This window comes from Nanorana parkeri, unplaced genomic scaffold (assembly GCF_000935625.1).
Source record: "Nanorana parkeri isolate BGI_ZX_2015 unplaced genomic scaffold, ASM93562v1 scaffold1306, whole genome shotgun sequence".
NCBI lineage: Eukaryota > Metazoa > Chordata > Amphibia > Anura > Dicroglossidae > Nanorana > Nanorana parkeri.
This window is the reverse complement of record NW_017307574.1, coordinates 53,610-74,680: the sequence shown is the minus strand read 5'-3', so window position 1 is coordinate 74,680 and position 21,071 is coordinate 53,610. Positions and strand designations below refer to the sequence as shown.

General features: G+C 41.2%; 1 protein-coding gene across 1 annotated transcript in view; it reads right to left on the bottom strand.

The window, feature by feature from the left end:
- Positions 1 to 21,071, bottom strand: part of CDC25C (cell division cycle 25C) — a 40,913-nt gene that overhangs the window by 13,645 nt on the left and 6,197 nt on the right. The window contains exons 2-9 of the mRNA XM_018569222.1: positions 19,845 to 19,936; positions 16,334 to 16,373; positions 11,065 to 11,098; positions 9,557 to 9,631; positions 9,206 to 9,301; positions 8,091 to 8,237; positions 5,263 to 5,361; positions 1,637 to 1,819 (exon numbers count right to left, since the gene is read on the bottom strand). Of these exons, the coding sequence (XP_018424724.1) occupies positions 1,637 to 1,819; positions 5,263 to 5,361; positions 8,091 to 8,237; positions 9,206 to 9,301; positions 9,557 to 9,631; positions 11,065 to 11,098; positions 16,334 to 16,373; positions 19,845 to 19,936 (766 nt within the window). The remainder of the gene's footprint in view (positions 1 to 1,636; positions 1,820 to 5,262; positions 5,362 to 8,090; positions 8,238 to 9,205; positions 9,302 to 9,556; positions 9,632 to 11,064; positions 11,099 to 16,333; positions 16,374 to 19,844; positions 19,937 to 21,071) is intronic.

Below are 21,071 nucleotides of genomic sequence, written 5' to 3'. Positions count from 1 at the left end.
GAAGGTGCCACCTTAGCCTCTGTTTGGATCGCAGTTGCCATGCTGCAGCACATGTGATCAGCTATGAAACCAGCCACTTGAGGGCTTGAAGTTTGATTGAGAACTGAAATAAGCACAACGGCAACCTTGACAGTTGGAATGCCTTAGTAACTGTTTTAGGGGACATTAACTGGTGGGTTAAGTTCCTCTTTAAAAAGGACAGACAGCAAAAACAACAAGTGACCATGAGCTTATACCAGTGAGCAATGCCAAGGATGTAAGGCTCACGGAACTGGCCAGCTGCAAGCTATTCTGTTCTGATGCAAGCCTTACATCCTTAGCAGTGAAAGGGTTAGAAAGCAATTTCAGGCAACAAGTGAAAGTATTTAGTGAGTTCCTAAGACAACTATTGAACTAAAGCTATTAAGTATGTTTAAAGTGCATTTCCACTTTTGCAGCAAAATTGCTACATGTTCCCAATCAAAAAGAATAAGCTAAAAAAAAAAAAAAAATGCTTTTTGCAGTTTAAAATTGCTTTGACATGGTTTCTAAGCTTCTTAAGGGTTAACATTTCTACTTGCCTCTCCTTTTGTAATGTTAAAGAGGGCTGTGAGGGATTTCTCCATTGTATGTTAACGAAAGTTAAGGAAAGAAAAACAATCCTCCAATTTCTGTCCTAAGTCTTTCTATAAAGGACAGATGACTGTGAAGATGCTGAGGAAATCCAGGAATCAGCCATGTTGCCCGCAACAAAACATCCTAAAAGGGTATTTTATCAATGTATCATTTTATATATATATATATATATATATGTGTGTGTGTGTGTATTTTTTTAATTATTTTTTTGTATGCTGTGTGGATACATAGAGGGGTTTTCTCAAATTTGACAAAAAAGTGGAAAAGCACTTTAAATTGACCTCAGCCTGAGTTTTATGTACTCCCTAGCAGAGTAAGCCTACACAGATCCATAGAGAGTCTGTAAGAATGTACTACCTGAAACTGGGCTGTATAACCTACTTTCTTTGAATTTCCTGCCTGCATCTCCCATTACATTCAAGTTAACAAGACACATATGAAACTGGAAGCCAATTCCTTCCCCCGAGTTTGGATAAGTTAGTTTCTCTACCTTCTGTTACTTTTCTCTAGACCAGTACTAGGAGTACTGTGCGGTGCATAAACCTGCAACTCTGCTGATAGCACTTTTATAAAGAATGGTTTGTTAGCTGTCAGATATAATACTGTTATAAATTACAATAAGATCAATACAAAACAATTACAAACAGAAAGCAATGGAAAAGCTATGCTGCCAGTGATACACAGGATATGAGAAAACTGGGTTGGACTGCCCATTTCCTTGATGTCAGCCCTGCTGCTTAGGCGAAAAACATGCAGTGAGTGCATCTTCATTACAAGGTCAAAGACCTTTCTGATTTGGATCTCCTATAGTCTATAATAAATTTAGAGTGTTTGAAAGAGATCAGATAAGTTCTCTGGAACAAGCTAACCTATATCCCGAGACAAAAGAATAATTCATCTTGATACCAGAAAGGATATCTGCAACAACATATATAATAAGCTAAGTAGATAAAGAACACTTCATGTAATCTGAATTCACCATTTCCATCCATATAATCCAGTGCACACCCCATTTTCTTACCCGTCTTCTCGGCTGAGAGTTTTCTTCATCTTCAGACTTGAGTGAACTGCTTGTACTGCGTCTTCTTTTTACCCTAACAGGAGTTTCACCATCTTGGGGCCGTACAGGTCTCTTCAACACAGGCCGATCTAGCTTCTCTGGCATAGATGGTGATCGATAAAGACGGCTCCGATTCATAGACACCTATACACATGTAAAGAATCCATTGAATTCATACATTTTGAGTAAAAATAAATAAATAGAATAAAAAAAGACAACAGCCACCTTATAGAACAACCCCTTGTGGACCAGAGCAATGACTACATTTCCACTATGGTCTGTTTATTTGGCGAGAACCGTGTTATTACTTAAGATAAAAGTAATACGTTGTTTTTATTTACTGTATGTTTAGACTATGCTTTCTCTAGCAACATTGCTTTGGTAAATTTAGAGACAAAAAATGCATTAATTATATATATATATATAGCCAGATTATCATGACCACCTGACGTTTGTAGGCAAATTAGCTATAATTTTGCGCTGAAGTTGCTAGAGGGCCAGACCATTATAAATAGGGAAGCAGGTTGTTTACCACGACAGTAGAAGTGATTTTTTTTCTGAAGATATGGGTGAACAACGCGATTTAACAGCCTTTGAACGTGGGATGATTGTTGGCGCTCTGAGCCATGGAGTGAGTATCAGCAAAACAGCAGAATTCGTTAAATGTTCAAGAGCAGCTGTTGTTCAAGTGTTTAAAGACTGGACTGTCAGCCGAAAATCTGGGTCTGAACGTGCAAATTGTGGCCGTCAGCGACTAGTCAATGTTAGGGCAGAACGGAGAGTGGCAAGACTGGTACAAGACAACTGAAGGGCAACAGTGCATCAAATTACTGCAGATCTTAATCAGAGATCATTTGAGAGGATCCATGAACGCACTGTTGGCCGTACACTGCATCTTTATGGGATATGGAAGCCGAAGGCCTGTTCGAACACCTTTGCTGTCTGCCGTTAACAAGATAAAACGTCTCCAATTCGCACAGGAACACAACGATTGGACAGTCGAGCATTAGAAAAAAAGTCATGTGGTCCGATGAATCACGATTCCAGTTGCATCATGCAGAGGGCAGAGGGAGAATTTGGCGGGAACAGCATGAAAGCATGCATCCCACATGCATGAGTACAACCCTTCAAGCTGGTGGGGGCAGTGTTATGGTTTGGGGCATGTTTTCCTGGCATGATTTGGGCCCTTTAATTCGTGTGGAACAATGTCTGAATAGCACAACATACCAAAGTATAGTTGCTGATCAAGTTCATCCCATCATGTTGATGGCGTATCTCAATGGAGATGGCTTCTTCCAACAAGACAATGCGCCATGCCACGGTGCTCGTATTGTGCAGGAGTAGTTTCAAGAACATGAGGGAGACTTTACCTTGCTTAGTTGGCCTCCACAATCACGAAATCTCAATCCAATTAAGCATTTGTGGGACAAAGTTGAAAGAGCCATCAGGCAGCTGGTTCCACAACCATCAAATCTCACAGAACTGGACAGTGCTATTCATCAGGCATGGTGTCAGATTCATCGCATCACCTTTCAACATCTCGTAGAGTCAATGCCAAGAAGAATCGCCGCAGTATTGAAGGCAAAAGGTGGCCCAACGAAGTACTGATGGGGTGGTCATAATAATCTGGCCACTCAGTGTATATATATCTATACAGCTATATATTTTTCTTTTAAATTTTACTCTGACCAGTGTTTATTGTTTTAAAAGAAAGTACACATTTAATAGATTTTTTTCCCCCCTATTTAGAAATGACACTAAAAATATAAATTACAAAAGAAAGTTGAAAAAAAAAAATATTGAACAATAACTATTTCTATTTTACCTCTGTTAAACCACAGCTAGCCCTAATTAACTTCTTACTCCCTTTAGCTATTGTGTTATATTTATTTACACCATAATTCTTTTTGTTTTGTTAGTTACTTTTGTCAGCGCTGCATAAGAAAATGCACAAAATTGAAAATGTGCAAAATAACCTTGCCATGCTTTGTACCATTAACAGAACTTACCATTTGATTCATATGTAGATTAAAAGGTCACACCTTTGATCTACATATAAATCAAATAGTGAATACAATAAATGAATGTATGGTTTCATTTTATTTACTCAATGACACTCACAGACACTCACAGACTAAGTGTCATTTTACACAGGAGTGATTGCATCTTGCAAGCTACTCTTGCTGTGTAATACAAAACAAATACCAGTTGTCTTTTTGACAGCTGCTATTTCCAGATAATAGTGGTGGGACAGGAGGGGTGCATTGAGGAACCTGGCCCTGGGACGGCAGCAGCGAGTAAATCTGGCCTGGTCAATACATAGTTATTTAAGTGTCACTACTGCTACTTATTTAATTTAGTGGTGAGAGCAAAATCCTATAGGATTGTGTAAGAGTGGGAGGAGATGACAACTCGGAAGCAAAAGACCTCAAATTTTCCATGAGCTATAGAAACTCTGTGGGTATTAAAACCAACAGCATTGACCCAAAACTGAAACACTGGTACCGCACCCTCTCAATCTTAAAGCACATACATTTATAATGTCCCTATAAGTACATCCCCATAGGACAATATGAGAGCAGATTGCAAAGAACCCTTTGTATTGTTAGGATGTCAAGAAAACTATTCCGCCTTCATACTGAAGTACATGTGACCTTCCTGTCTGGAGGCTACTTACAGGTTTGTCTTTTGAAACTAATGTTAAGAAAATGTTGTGCACCATCTAAACCCAAGAACAAAAATGTAATACTGCATCTTACCATTCCTTAGATGATGAGGAGGCTGCATACATTTTTTTTCAGGCTTTTATTAAACCTTTATTTTTGCCTGGTGATCTTGCCAGTAACACATTTCCTATCCCAGGGCGACTGTGCTCATTCACTGTACCTATGGAGGAGCAGTAGTGTCAACCAAGGACAGGAAGTGTTAGGACCACAGAACACCTCTCCCTCTCCTCATCTTACTTACCTTAAATGATTTCTCTTAATCCGATCTTCCTCTTCTTTCCTGAAGTTTTCCTCTGTCCCTCCAGCGGTGCTGAATCCTCTCCGCTTGCAGGCACTTCCGATCCAGCGGTGTCTGCATGCGGGTGCACGCGTCCATAGACTTACCTTGCGTCTCTGCTCGTCTCCCGGCCGAGAATCCGAACTGCGCCCGCCCCAAGATGCTTTGCGGCCGCCCGAGCAGTTTTGTTTTCTCGGACGGGAGCACGCAGCAAAAACAAGGTAAGTTTGAACCGCTGTTAAAAGCATTTTTTTTTTTTGCCTATATCTACTGCTTGATAGCAGTAGTGATAGGCAAAAAAAAACGGAGGCTTTAGAACCCCTTTAATGGTTATAGTTTCATAAATGTAAAAGCAATCCAAGATGCAGGGTTCTAATTTTTTTTACGGACTTCTATCTTACTGAATATTTTGATTTACAGTCAGCATTCGTAGCAACAGGTGTTCTGGAAGTATGGACTTACCATTCACCACAGGGATACAAGAACATGGACTCTTAACCGCCCTTACTGTAGAAGTTGAACATCAATACATAAAACAAAACCTTCTCGGATATTGTCTCACATAATGCATGTAAAAAAAGTGCTTTACTTACATTGCTGACATCCACCTCTTGAGTCATCAAAGGTCCAGAGAGTAGGATGGCCATTGAGGAGGACAAATTAGCCGCAACTGTGGATGTATCCTTTGTAAGGGAGAAGAAATTACATACTACTTTACAGATACTATATTAATGGAATATAAAAATACAAAATAAAAACAAAAAACACCAAACACATCAGATCTTTGTGCAGTTATATGTATGCCATATCACTTGCACTACTCTCCATTGCTCAATGCATGCATTAGGGGCTGGTATACGGCCCATATGGTAAAAGGAGAGATGCCCAGTATGTTTGTATCAAATGTAGCCTGAACAGTTTGCACATATCTTGAGCAGATTGACATTTCAGTGGGGTTTTATCCTGCCTGTTTTTATCCTTTAAATGCAATAAGTCAAACAAAACAGAGGAATATATATGCAATGCTACTTATCCATGACAAGGCTGGTTACAACTAGCACAAAAGGAAAACCCTATGAGCATATTGCTTAAAAGTAAACTAGAAAGCAAACATGTTCAAGTGTGGCTCACTGCCTTTGGCCAACACCTACGAATATTTAACTTTTTTTTTTTTTACAGATCACTTAACCTTTCAATTGGCAATTAAGCTTGCAGAACTGTTATTCTGCAAGATCTTGAAGTTTTGTTACTCGAGGACTAAGATATAGTAGGAATAGCAGAAACATGGTTAGACAGCACACACGATTGGGCTACTAACATAGAAGGGTACAACCTGTTCAGGAGGGACAGGCTGGCAAGAAGGGGGGAAAGAGAGTATGTATATATGCTAAAAATAACCTCCTTATGCACATACGTGACGATATCACGTCAGATGGTGGAGATGATGTGGAATCATTATGGCTCGAACTAGGTAGAACGAACCATCACCGTAAACGTATTGTGGGTGTCTGTTATAAACCTCCAAATATAGGGGAAGAGGAGGAGGCCCACCTACAATCCTAAATAGAAATAGCGGGGAAACAGGGAAATGTTGTGGTTATGGGAGACTTCAATTACCCATGCATCAACTGGGCTAATGGAACTTCCAAAATCGGCAAAGGCGGCCCGTTTTCTTAATATGTTGCGAGACAATTTAATGGATCAGATGGTTGAGGTCCCAACTAGGGAAAATGCCATCCTAGATCTGATCATCAGCAATAATACGGAGTTAATTGAGGATATTGTAATAGGGAAGAAAGGGAAGGGGGATGGGCGGACAGGAAGCCTAAACTTCAGGAAGGCCAACTTCGATAAACTACGCAACATAGTGGGTAAACAAATGGGAAAACTTATTTCATCAACTAAACTTTGACCAAAAGTGGGACTGTTTCAAGAACAAATTAAAAAATGCTATTACCAGGTGTATACTGCTGGGGAACAAAAGTAAAAGATCAAAAACAAAGCCAATATGGCTAAGTAAAATCGGTAAAACACCACATTAAGGAAAAGAAAGTGGCATTTACTAAGTATAAAACAGAGGGGTCAGTATTGGCATTCAAAAGTACAAAGAATGTAATAAAAGATGTAAACTGGTAGTCCGGGCAGCTAAAATTGAGGGTGAGAAATACAGTTAGTCACAGTTAGTAAACGGAACCCCAAAAAATGTTATCAATACATAAACAGTAAAAAGGGGAGAAAAAGGACCAGATAGGCTCAATAAAGGACATATGGGACGTTACTCACCGACAAGGAGAGGGCCGAGGCGCTAAATACTTTTTTTCTCGTCAGTATTCACCAAGGAAACAGACGAGTTTTATGTGATAAAACACAAGATTTAACAGGAAATACACCTGAGTGATTGACTGAAACTGGGATACAACATAGGCTTAAACTACTAAATGCAAATAAAGCATTAGGACCCGATAATCTACATCCCAAGGTACTCAAGGAACTGAACAAGGAGATAACAAAACCATTGTTTCTCATTTCTGAGGAATCATTAATGGCTGGTAGAGTGCCAAGCGACTGGCGGAGGAGCAAATGTGGTACCTATATTCAAAAAAGGGTCAAAATGCCAACCAGGGAACTATAGACCAGTTAGTCTGACATGCATAGTATGTGAACTGTTAGTGGAATTCGTCCGGGATCAGGGCATAATAACTGATAACCAGCAAGGATTTAGGAAGGATCGTTCTTGTCAGACCAACCTGCTGACCTTTTACGAAGAGGTAAGTAGAGATCTGGATGGAGGGAGGACGGTGGATGTGGTTTATCTGGACTTTTCCCAAAGCATTTGATACGGTGCCACATAAACGCTTGTTTATGTTCATAAAAGCTAAGGGCTATGGGCATAGATGAAGTAGTGTGCACGTGGATAGAAAACTGGCTAAAGGAACGTGTACTTGTAAACCTTAAGGGGTTTGAGGACCTGAATTATGAAACAAGGCTGTTCAAATTAAATATGTTCTCGTTGGAGGTTAGGAGATTAAGGGGGGACATGATATTCTTGTAGGCGCAAGGGGTTCTTCACAGAGCGGTTAAGGTCTGGAACTCGCTGCCGCAGGAAGTGATTTCAGCTAAGAGTGTGGAAGCATTCAAGAAACTCTTGGACGAGTTCCTCGGAGAGCATAATATACAGGGGTACAGGTACGCCTAAGAACAAGATCACACATGGACTCATACACACGCACCTGCTCAAACATAAATTCACACACCCAATAGGTTGGACTTGATGGACTTATGTCTTTATTCAACTTCAAATACTATTTAACTATGCAACTATGTTGTTGGGAAAGCCACAAGAGTGGTTACCTTGTAACATTCGACCAAAAAGGTAGCAGATATATATGTGTACTGGAATTCCAGTTTTTACCTCTGGCTCCTCCTCGTCATCCATAGCGAAAAATTCAGAGAACCCATCAAGGTTCCCTACTTTGTCTTCGTCAACACCAGCTAGAGTAGCACCGATAGGAGAAGCAATGACTTGGAGCTCAGAGTCCTCCTCCATACAGAGGTCATCCTGTACAAATGATTATGGACAACACAAAAACTTATTTCGGAAACATTTCAATGCTAAAATATGGACGACAATAGGAGAAGTACAGTACAGCAAAATAACCGATTCGAAAGCATAACCATTAAATTAGGAGGTCATGAAAATATTTTAGTGTAATGCTTTTGCTTTTTGGTAACAGAAGCATATTGCCAATACTTTTTCTATACAAGATGCAGCAATAATTGTGACCAGCATTGGTCACTAAGTTTCCAAAACCGAATACAGATTCAGTGGGTCTAGGCTAACCTTTCTAAAAACACCGGCATACCTACTGCCGAAGCAGTACCTACAGCACATCATGAGCTTAGCTGTTAAAATAACTATTTTGGCACAAAATGTGTAGTGAAAACACAAAATGAAGCCCTATTTGCATGGGATCAATTTAACCAGTTGCCGTCCGCCCGTTGTAAAAAAACGGACGGCACTGCTGCATTGGCGGGTTGCCGTCTCTGGACGGCATTTTTTTTCTGCGCGGGCACGCATGAGCAGAGAGGACCCGTGCAATGCAAACACCCGTTACCGGGTGTTTCACATATAGACGATCGGCAGCTCTATAGCCTGCCGATCATCTATATGTGCTCGTTTTTTCGGTCCCCCGCTCGTTTTTTTTGGACCGTCTGCCGCCCCCAAGTACCGCAGCGCTGAATACTGAAAAATGGCCTGGATGGGAAGGGGGTTTAACACCGCGGATGTCAACTGGTTAATTTGTCTGATTCCCTGTTGAGGCGTCAGTATTTTTTCTGCTCACTACTGCTGCATATAAAAGTTCATCCGGCATGTATGTTGGTTAGAAAAGGCAACTAGTAACAAAATCAGAAGGCTTAGTGTACAGAACCCATAAACACATTCTTAGAAGCCTTTTAAACCAACATCTGTGATATAAAGCACAGCTATTACCTATAAAAGAACACTGTCTCCATCATGAAACTTACCTTTGTTCCAAATGATGGAGAAATCTCTGTCATGGCTGCCTCCCGGAGAAGCAGTATAGAGCAGGGTTTACCTGGATTCTTAAACAGCCCACCCTCCTGAAAACCGGAGAAGGCACGGTTATCGTATATGGCCATTGGATGACCCATATAACAGGTAGAATGAAAAGGCATGAATAAATACAGCTGTCGCCACATTTTTTCATTCTAGGGACAAGCAGGTTATATACTCCAACATCAGTCCACCGTTATACAAGTCCCCCATTGTAAAAAAAGAAAAGCATCAAAATACAGTAGCTTCCAGAAGCACTTTCAATTGATCAGTCTAAAAAAAAAAGTATAGCACACACTTACATTTTCTTTATTACTAGAATCTCTTTGATGTCCAGAAAACTTCTTAAAACTTGGGGTGCTGCAGAGAAGTCTAGGCTATATATACACACACAGAGAAACCAGTTATTAAACAGAATGCAGATGGTATTAATTTAAGAAATCTCTATTGACCTTTTATCCAAGAACCATATTAGCCTATTTATCTGTGCATGTCATATGAAGTGGAGTCAAAAGGTCTCAAGAATTATGCTTTAAAATTTCACAATCCATAGTAGTAGTATCAAAAGACCTACAGTGCCAATAAGAGGAGTATGATGTCATTTTGGCATTGTAGTCAGGCAGAATAATAAAAAAAATCTAGTGGAGCCTTTCAGATACTAGGGTCAAAGAAATCGAAGAAGTCACCTTGTCAATCAAATTAACAGAAAGAAAAACACTGAAATATTAGGTTCATTGAGGCTGGCCTCAATAATAATGCAATACTATGGTGGTATAGCATTAAGGCTGAAGCTTACTCTGCTTATATTTATGCTTTCTCTGGTTCCTTCCCCCACTCATAAAATGTGTAAAGAATTATATTTAAAAAAAAAAAAAAAAAAAAAACACCACACACAGATTTTTATTAAACAATTTATTTAAAACCCAGTAATGCCATCACTGGGTCTCTTTGCCTCTCTATGCAGGCAGATTATGGCTAGTGGCAGAGGTAGGCAGGGTGTTGTACAGAGGTGCCTGAAAAATTCACAGAACCCTTTCTCAAAACTCCTCTCAAGAGCCCTCAGCCCTGATGCAAGTAGTGGGCTAGATTTTGGGAGGAGTGATGCAAATATCAATATGCCTTAATGGGTAGAGGTCAGTCTAAAAGGAGTGAGTTTTTCTAGGCAGGCTGCACTTGCACTAAAGCTGGATGTACACGGTTATATTTTTTTGTTCAACCTGCGGGCTGAATGAAGAAAATATAACAGATTCCTCACAAGCGTGGATGGAGGAATCCCCTGCCGTTTTGCATTGTATTGTCACATCGGCCACAGGCTGCTGTCAGAATTCCTGAACGGAGCTTGCAACTGACTGGTTGCAAGTTCCTTTGGTCGAAGATTTTCCTACCTGCTCCTTCAATCAGCTGATCGAGGGATGGCGGACGGAAGGGTGCTGACAGGGGCACCCACTGTGCAAATTCTGGTCGGTTCTTGATGAATTTGCACAGTGTATAGCCTACATAAGTAAAGTCCACATAAGCCTCCATGATTGAAAGAAAAGAAATCTAATCAAATGAAAGGCCAGGGACAGTGATTCTGGGGAGAAAAAAAAAAAAAGAGTAAATAATGCTGGATGTCTTCAAGCCAGGAAATGAGGCCTGCTCTGTTTGACTGGCTGAAGCTTCTAATGCACTCCTGTAAGCTCATGAAATCAGAGTACAGGAAAGTATCCTGCACAACTTTTCAAGACTAGAAAGAAAAGACTGGAGTTCAGCTTAAAATCACTAAAACATTTATTGCCGATAACATTATCAGACTAAAACTGACACTTACCAGTGATGTATTTACAGTTCCTTTAAGGCACTTCCTGTTTAAAAAAAAAAAAATATATATAAATTCAGTTTTAGCAATTACACTAAGCCCCTTCACAACCAGAACTGGAGAATTCCGGTACTCTAGATCTCTGAAAACAGATTGCCAATGGTATAAGGGGTCCTGGTGCCGAAGCTAGCCGAAGGATCGGCCGAAGCTACGGCCAGATCCTTCGGCAGCTTTGTGAATAGACCCCTTAGTTTTGGTTCATGGACGTGTGATTTGTCAGAATGCTTAGTGGCAGTCTCCGAAGATGTCACAAACTGGCATCAAAACCCCACAAACTACAATATTTGTTTTTCACACACATTTGATCTGTTCTAGATTCTAAAATAAAAGAATGACATTAACAATATTTTAAAATATTAATATGGAGTAAAAAGAAGGAATCTTCAGATTTTTATGCATATGGTGTTACCTTCACATTTTTATATCTTCACAAACTCAGTTCTATAAAAGAGGCAGATGTGTAAATAAAAAAAAATTAAACTTGATGTAGCAATTCATTCACCAAAAACAATAGACCATGGGATGTCCAAAAGCAGTAAATTGAGGGGTAGCCAAACAGCAACTTTGCCCAAAAAGGCCTAAAAATCCAAAAACACCCAATGCCTGAAGCTGGTATAAGAGGAGGCCTGAACATCTACCTGGTAAAACATAAAAACAACCTGAACAGAAGACCAGGGGGTAGAAAGCCAATGTCTGATGCTGATAAGCCCTGGAAGCACAGACAGATCTAGTAGAGTGCACCTCAACAAGGAAGTAACCTTATCCTTCAGCCTATAGGCTCGGATGAGGACTTGTCTGATCCACCAAGCAATGGTAGAGCGAGAGGCATAGAACCAGTTACAGGAAACCCTCTGGAAGGACAAAGAGGGAATCTGATTGCTAATGGAAGCTGTAGCTGAGAGGTAGACTCTTACGGTGTGGACCACATTCAAAAGAGAAATTTCTTTGGAATGCTTAAGGCAGGACATAGGGAGGAAAGGACAATGTCCTGGTTGAGGCAGACATAGGAAACCACCTTTTGGAAGAAAAGGGGAACATGGCCTCAGGATGAGCTCATCCCCATGCAACATGAGGTAGCATCCTTTGCAGGAAAGGGCCACCAAGCAGAGACTCCGCTTGCAGAGCTTATAACCATAAGGAAGGAACCTTGTGTGTGAGGTTGGTTAGGGGAACAACCAAGATGGGTTTAAAGGGTTGTCTCCAAAAGACTGACTGAATAACGTCCGGTGGCGTCACTGGGAAGTGTACAGGGAAGTGATGTGAGCGACACCTTGCAAAAAAGCGGCAACTAAGTAGTGAGAGGTGAGTAGTCTTTTGAAAAAGAAAAAGTCCAAGAGAGCTGCCCTTCGATGGTGCTCAAGGCCAAAAGGCTGATCCAGACCAGCTGGATATAGGACAGGAAGCATCTCACAGAGAACCTCCTAGGGTGGAATTTTCTAGCCTCACACCACCCAAACTAAGCCTTCAGAGTGATAGTATACTTTGCAAGCAGTCAATTTAATAGGCTTCAGAAGCATATGGATAATCGAATCAGACAGGCCCCTGTCTATTAGGACCTGGACATAACAAGCCAAGCTGGTAAATCTAGAAACTGCGAAGCAGGATGGCAGACAAGCTTCTAATACAGAAGGTCTGATGGCCTGGAAGGGCCCACGGAGAGTCTACCAGAAGTAACAAGTCCTATTGGGCCAGTTCATTGCAATGAGCATCACCAGAATCCCCTCTGCCTCAAACCTGTGTAGCAGCCAACACACAACTATTGGAGGGGGGAAAGAAATAGGTCAGGTTGAACAGATGACAGAGTGACTAAAGCACTTCCAATAATTGTTCAAGGATCCCTGGACCAGGTCACAATCTTGTGCAGTTTTTTTGTTGAAATTCAACACAAGGAGGTCCACGTCTGGCATTCTACCATCTGAGCTAGAAACACCTCAAGGTAAGAGACCATTTGTCCCAGATATAGATGCTGATGTGTGAGGCAGTTCACCTGCCAACTGTCCACCCCGGGATATGCAGGGTTGACAGGGCCAGAATGTGAAGTTCCATCCAAGTTAGAATGAGATCCATTCTAACTTGGATGGAACCCCGACGGTTGATGTAAGCCACTGCTGTGCCATTGTGTGACTAGACTTTGTTCAGATGACCCTGCAATAGAGGGGTGCAATGTTGAAAGGACAACCAAAATGCCCCGAGTTACAGAATGTTGATGGGAATCTGAGATTCCCAACTGAGGACCAGGTTTCCTGAACCAATAAATTATCCAGCACTCCTGGTCAACCCAACAGGTTGCGTCCATCATGAGGACCTTCCAAATGAGTGGCAGAAAGGACTTTCCCCAGACTCCAGGTTAAGATTCTGTTTATTTTAATCAGCCAGAATGCCGAGTTGTATCGGCCTGGAGTAAAGCGGAGCATATGGTACTGCCTCAAAGACACCATCAGGCTCAGAACCCACATGAAAAAGCCAATGGAGTGGTGGCCCTAAGACCAAAGGGCCCAAATGTGTGAGTGGATACATATAAGCTTTTTTTCAGGGAAGAAAGACTCTTTGGGCTGTGTCAAGGACTAGGTCAAGGTACTCCAAACAATGAGTCACAGACATCTCAAAATGGAGGATCCATCCGAATCTCTGCACTGTCTGCTGGTTGTTGTCTGACAGAACTTGGAATGATTGCTACTTAAGCAAGAGGTCATCAAGATAATCCACAAATGTGGATACCCCAAAACTGGAGCAGACAGGACCGGGCACCTTAGTGAAGGCCCATGATGCTGTGGACAGAACAAAGGGAAGGGCAACTATTTGTAAATGTTGTGTGCCAACTGCAAAACACAGGAAGGAGTTGATGAGGAGGGAAGATGGGGATGTAAGTAGGCATCTTTGATGTCCACAGAGGCCAGAAGATCCCCAGTTGAAGGGAGGCAATGACTGACCCGGCAGATTCCATGTGGAATTTTGGACCCAAAAACCATCTGATGAAGATCTTTAGGTCCAAAAAAAATAAATAAGTGTATGTATCCTTTTGCCATGGGACAGTGAATATCTTCAAGAAGAACCCCTGAAATATTTGTACGTTTGGGAAGGGGGGCAATAACCCCCTAGAGAAAACAGCTGATGCAAGGGAGTGTATAGATCTGCAAGTTTGTTTAGCCACTGAAGGAGAGAATTGTATTATTGATATGATTAACAGGTAAAAGATAAGAGGGGAAAAAAAGAAAACTAATGCAGCTACCACATCTAAGAACTGTTAAACTGAAATATTTTTTTTTCATTAAATGTAAAGACAAAGAGGCCTAGAATATTGCTTTGACATGCAGTCACCCACAGAGGGAGACTATGCATAAAACCCCAAAAACATTCACTAAAACCCCTATATGCACCCTACAAACACCCCGTACATTCAAAAATATGCAGGGATCAAACTGCTATATGCAGTACTCACTTTGCTTCTTTTTTGGGTTCTGGAGTATAAATGATGAGTGATAAAAAAAAAAAAAAGATAAAAAAAAGTTTTAAAAACCTTTTGTGGTTAGGCAATTTGCAAAAAAATAAATAAATGTTAAAATTTGTATATATAGATATATCTAGCCATCTATGTCTATATCACAGTACAGAACATTTAATACATGTACCTCTTATGAAAAGGTACAATTCAATAATCATGAGAAATTCTCTCACAAACTGGATTTCTCTCAGCACAGGTTTCCTCGCTGCCAGAGCCGTTTTGTAATTATATATTTCCTGAAAGCAGAGACTCTGGAGAATAAAATGGTGGCAGTTTAAATTTTTTACATCAGATGATATTCATGCAACTGTTTATCAAACCATTTTTTGGTTAAGTATAAAAGATGGGGTTACTTTGGGTAAATAGATACCAAACATGTCAATCCATGTGCAGCTTCTAAAGCCAGTGTAAGCGTTCAACCTGCAAAATCACTTACAATCAGTGGCGTCGCTACAGTCCTCCCGATCTACTGAGCCGACCTGTGACAGTCTCATTGTCACAGGTCGGCTAGAACTATGAGGTGAGTGAAAAGCACTCACCTCATAGTTCTCCTATAATCTTAGTAATATTTTAAAAGATTGATTCACATACAGTACAGGCAATACAAACAACCGGCTGATCAGATGTCTCTATCGTGTGCTGGTTACTACTTAAACTGGCACGCTGTGTGTAGCTTCTGAGAAGATACACTATTAGCGTAGCGGGAGCATTGCAAAATGCGCAGCCGGCTTCCTCGCTATGCTAATAGCGTATCTTCTCAGAAGCTGCACACAGCACGCCGGTTTAAGTAGTAACCAGCACACGCTGTATGCAGCTTCTGTCGCAACTGCAGGACGCAGATGCCATCCGCAATTAAATCAGCTCTCGGCACCCATCTGACTGTGGTATCTTATGTGCCCCCCTAAATATTGTTCCTAGAGTCGCCACTGCTTACAATATAAAGTTGACAGTCACCTTGTGTCTTTAGAATCCCAGGTTGCCATTGATGTAAACCTTATGTCAGTGGAAGTGAAAGGTTTAACCTCTTGCCGTCCGCCCGTTGTAAAAAGTCTGGGTGGGAAGGGGGTTTAACACCGCGGATGTCAACTGGTTAAAGTGTATGTAAATGCATTTTTTTTTTTTAAGGTTTGGATAGAAAGGAGTAGGGTTAGACCCTTTGTTGAGTTTTATTGCAGTCTGTGTCCTGGTGGTAGAGATTCATCCCTCCATTTGTTCCGGTGACCAAAAGAGACAGTCGAGGGAAAATCCTCCCATTTAGACACCTCCAACTGTAACTAAGATGGAAATTGTGTTCTCTCATTCGCTGTTGTGTCTATAGGACAGAAAGTGAAGGAAAATTTCCCCAAATTGGCACAGCAAAAATAATTTAATAGGGGTTAAATTATTAGCCGTTCCCAATGTTATTCTACATTTTTTTTTATGCTTTAATTTTTTTTTAAAGTTTTTTTTTTTACACTTAAAGCGATTGGGCGTCTATGTTTACATTGCAAACAGTTTCCTCACTCGTGTGCGTGCTGAGGGGCAGGATGTTCTTAAGACGCCCTTCCGATCCTATAAGGCTCCCGCCCGGCCGTTCAGCGACGGCCATGGACGGCAAGTGGTTAATGCACTGTTTAACATTTATCTACTATGAATGCTCATAAACAAAGCCAGTGACAGAAATACAATTGTCACACAAGTTTACTTCAATTTAATACATGTAAATCTCAGGCTACTTACAAATCTTCTAACTGTATTGACTGTGACGAGTCTCCCTTACCTAAGTAGACATGGGAAAGAAAAAGAAAAAACAAAAACTATGATATTGTTTTTTTGCTTAAAAGTGTATGACAGGGCGATTAAAAAGTTTTTTGTTTTTTTTAAAGTCTAAAACACTATGGGGGTTATTCACAAAAGGGTGAAGAGTTTGGAGAAGGCAGGAGAAGTAAACAATCTAGGCCAAAATAGATGATGATTTGGAAGAATTCTCCAATTCAGTTCACTTTCCATATCAGCTATGTGGTCCTAGATTGTTCACCTCTACTGCCTTCTCCAAACTCTTCACCCTTTTGTGAATAACCTTGTATATCTCTGCAATACATGCACATGTAGCCATGTCTTAACCCTTTTAAAGTGCCTGCAAGTACAGAAAAATATCTGATCTGCCAGAAATGCACTCTGCTCCCAACTTCCTGTTGTGAGATGGGAACACCCTATACCAATTACACTTGCTTTTCAAGATGTCAGAGGTTAAAGTGGAACTTCATGTAAAAATTAAAAAAGTGGCGACCAGACAGGCTTTTTATTGCAAAGATACTAATGTATGTCTCTTCTGCAATAAAGGACTCTTATCTGCCCATTTGCTTTTTTACTGTACACAAAACAGCTTCTACCTGTACACATGCACAGCTCTGTGTAGAATTTCAGTGGGGTGATTGCACTGGATTTACATAATCCTTGCATAGCCAATCAAGATGACTGAAAATCCTGAACCTGGAAGAAGACTGGGCGAAGAAGTCGGCAATGACGAGGAAGCTAGTGGACATTGCATCACTGGATTACATTTTCTGTACACGATTTAGCTCGCTCAAACTGCATCTCAAAACAGGTCTGCCCTTGTTTATCTTCATTACTTTTGGGATTGGTAGGACTAGTAGTTTATATAATAATGGGAGGATACTGCATTTCTGCTAAGATCAACATGTATTTTCTGTACTTTCCAAAACTGTTCTTAGCCTGCAAAATTAAAACTAAATGAAGGCACCACATTTGAGTGGTGAGCTGCAATATAATCAGATTTGTGTACTGTAAAACCTATTTTTGTGTTCATTAGGGGCAAAGGAATTCAGAAACAGTGCAAGTTTGGAACACTAATAAAACAGAACAATTATAAACCAGCCCCCACATAACCCCTCCTATGGCCAGCATGCCTTAGGTTTTGTGTACCAAGAACAAGCAAAAAATATAAAGTGATAGGACCTGGGGCCCTTAAAGGAGGAACTTTACCCATTTCTTTAAAATAACAACAAAGACACCTTTAGACATGCTTAGTAACGACAATCTACAAACACATTCTTCTAGATAATTGTAGGATTGTTTATTTTTTGCTTCTCTTATTTCTCTTTCCCAGTCTTCTGACAGTGGCCATTTTAACTAAGGGCAGATTACTAGATCTCCCTTTACTTCCTGTAACTCTGGCACATGTGACTAGGACATGTGACCATGCACATCATCTCAGGGGAGGAAAATGGCTTTCCCCGAGATCTCATGAGATTACAGATGGGATTTCCCACCAATGCCAACGAGGTCTCAGGTTCTAGATGACCGTCACAGGTTCCCTCTGGGGATACAGAATAAATGCCCTTATAACTACCATTTATAATGGGCCGAGGTCACCTTTAGCAGCAGGACTGTCCTCTGTCTTAGAAAAGGCATTTTGCATCTACACAACGGTAAGCAACTAGGCCCAATGTGAGGCAAGGACTAATGTACTCACAATCTGGGGCAGCTAATGCTCATTGGGGTTTTAGGTGGCCAAGGCGACCAGGTTAATGTAGATGTGCAGTGGAAACAGGCTGAAGACCAGATATCCTTGTGGTGCTTCATGAGCAGAAGCAGCAGTGGGATGGTGCTTCCTCCAGACTGAATGAGCGCAGAGTTCATCCATTGGATGACACCAGTGCTAGGTCCAACAGCCTTTAACCCCCACCACAGTAAAACCGGCGTGGCAGGAAATTTTAAAAGGCGCCCAATGGTGCAAATAGTGAGGAAGCGCCTCAAAGCGGCTCTGTCCAAAATTACTAACACAATACACTCAGGTCTGGAAAGCTCCACATTGCAAAGCTCAGTGCCCTAAGGTCACATTCCAGCCTAGCCCTACAACTTCCAGTCCAGCAATGTCCAGGCACTGCCTCCAAAGCTGAGTTGAGGAAGCGGCGATCGAGGAAGCGGCTACACAGTCCAGTTCAAGCAGCAGTGTCCACAAGGAACCTTGACTGAAGTCACAGAAAAAAAGAATCCACAGCAACATAGGATAGCAGAAAATAGACTGTTTAGCACAGCTGAAGAAAAGGCGTCCAACCTCCTAGGGCACTAGCAAAAACAGAGGCATGTTGGGTAGAGGAGGGATTATAAAGGGGCTGGCTTAAAATGTTCTGTTTGCCAGTATTCCAACTAGGGATGCACCAATACAAAGTATTTGGGCAACTACTCTTACGCGCTCAAATGCTCCGACACCAGAACTTCCGGTCAGAGCAGGATTTCCTCTGACCGGTAGTGCCGCGAGGGAAAATGGAGCCAGCTTCCCGGCCAATCAGCAAACCGGGCAGTGGGTAATGACCTGCCTCCCAGTTACCTGATTGGCCGGAAGCTGGCTTTCCAGCCAAACAGCATAAAGCCGGCCAAACAGCATGGAGCCGGCTTCCCAGGCAATCAAGAAGCCGGCTGGCGGGTAATGACATGCGTCTGGCTTTCTGATAGCCCGGAAAGCCGGCTCCATGCTAGCGGAAGTACCGATTCTGGCAAATACCAAAAGATAAGTAACGGTACTCGATACCGAAAAACCGGTATCTGTGCATCTTTAATTCCAACCTCCTGTAGGAGGGCAGTATAAACTAACTTTCTAAATTCCTGAGTACCTCAAATGGATGAGAAAGAAATTACATTTTAGTTTTTGGGTTTAAATAACACTCAGGCCTGATCCAATAAACTATAGTGCCACTTAAGACATGCTAAAGTGGCCTTTCTGGTGATGTGAGGAGATAGCTTGAGTGGCTACTTTATTTTAGTTTCCCAAAACTTTCTCACAACAGTACATATGGAACACTGAACTCATATAATCATGTATGCTCCTTTGATTGCAGTGCCGTCCGTCCGTTTTTTTACTACGGGCGGACGGCAAGAGGTTAAAACTACTGGAAAAATAGTAAGTAAAAAGCTGGAATCTGAAGAAAGTGGGCCTTCTTTTGAAGGAAACTTGTACTGCCATTGCTAAGGTCTGCTTTCAAAAATGTTAGATGCCTAGCTGTCATTATCCAATGGCCTCAGCATGTCCTGAATCACGAATGGTGAACAAGTACAAAAAATATGTAGGTGGTCCGGACTTCACTGTTCACTTGTTTAGGGTTAAGAGAACCAGGCAACAAATATCATATAAAAAGGAGCTCTGTGATGGCAGTATACATACACCTTGTTAATGGTTTACTTTAGAAGAGAACAGTTATGTCGATGCAAGGCAAGCAACTGCTATTACCTGTCGCCATTTTAACAGGTGACACGAAAGCTTGCAGGCCAGGTTCATCGCAACTCAGGTTAGACAGATCCAAGCAGCGTTTAGGGGTCTCACTGCAAGAAGAAAGTTATACGGATGTGAACTCAATGTTAAACAGTCTCCATATGTGCAATAAAACACAGGAAAAAACTAAATTACACAAACTGATGAGTACAATTAAAGCATATATAAACCCCAACAGTGAACTTCTCATTTTGTCCTGTTAAAGCTGAGCTTTAGGCAAATATAAAAAGACACAAATTAATCCAGCTCTTTAAATCACAATACATATACATATACAGGTGAAACTCGAATAATTAGAATATCGTGCAAAAGTAATTGCAGTAAGTGCTGCAAAAGGGGCCCAAACCAAGTACTGAGTACATATGCATGCTTGTACTTTTCAGAGGTCCGATATTGTTCTATGTACAATCCTTGTTTTATTGATTGCATGTAATAATCTACTTTTTTGAGGTTGTGGATTTGGGGTTCTTGGGGTTTTCATGAGCTGTAAGCCATAATCATCACAATTATGACAAATCACAGCTTAAATTATCTTGCTTTGCATGTAATGAGTCTATCTCGTATATTAGTTTCACCTTTTAAGTTGCATTAGTGAAATAAATGAACTTTGCACGATATTCTAATTATTCGAGTTTCACCTGTATATTAGGGCTGGTACGGATTAAAATGTTAGTGTTCGATTAATCAAAATTTTTTTTAATCGATTTAGATTATAAATCACCGGACTCCTCCCCCCTTCCCTTCGTTAGCTGACAGAGCCACTTGGGGAAGGGGGTAGGAGTCTGTTGATGTCGATGTCCGTGACGTCACTGGATCTCCGATGGGACTCCCGGAAGCCGGCGAAGAGGTGAGTGTTTTCATTAGCGATGAAAAGAATTTTAATCGGCCAAAAAGTATAACGATTAGGCCTTGTTCACACCAAGCGCAGAGCAAGTCCAGACCTGATGACCGGATCTGCTCTGCATTTGGTGTGAACAAGGCCTTAAATCAAGAAATCTGAATATGATTGGCAGCCGAGAGGATACGCTGACAGTTCTAAGAACTGATACATTGATGGAAGACCTATACACTGAGTGGCCAGATTATTATGACCACCCCATCAGTACTTCGTTGGGCCGCCTGTGACTCCACGAGATGATGAAAGGTGATGCGAGGAATCTGACACGGCACTGTTGCCCTTCTGTT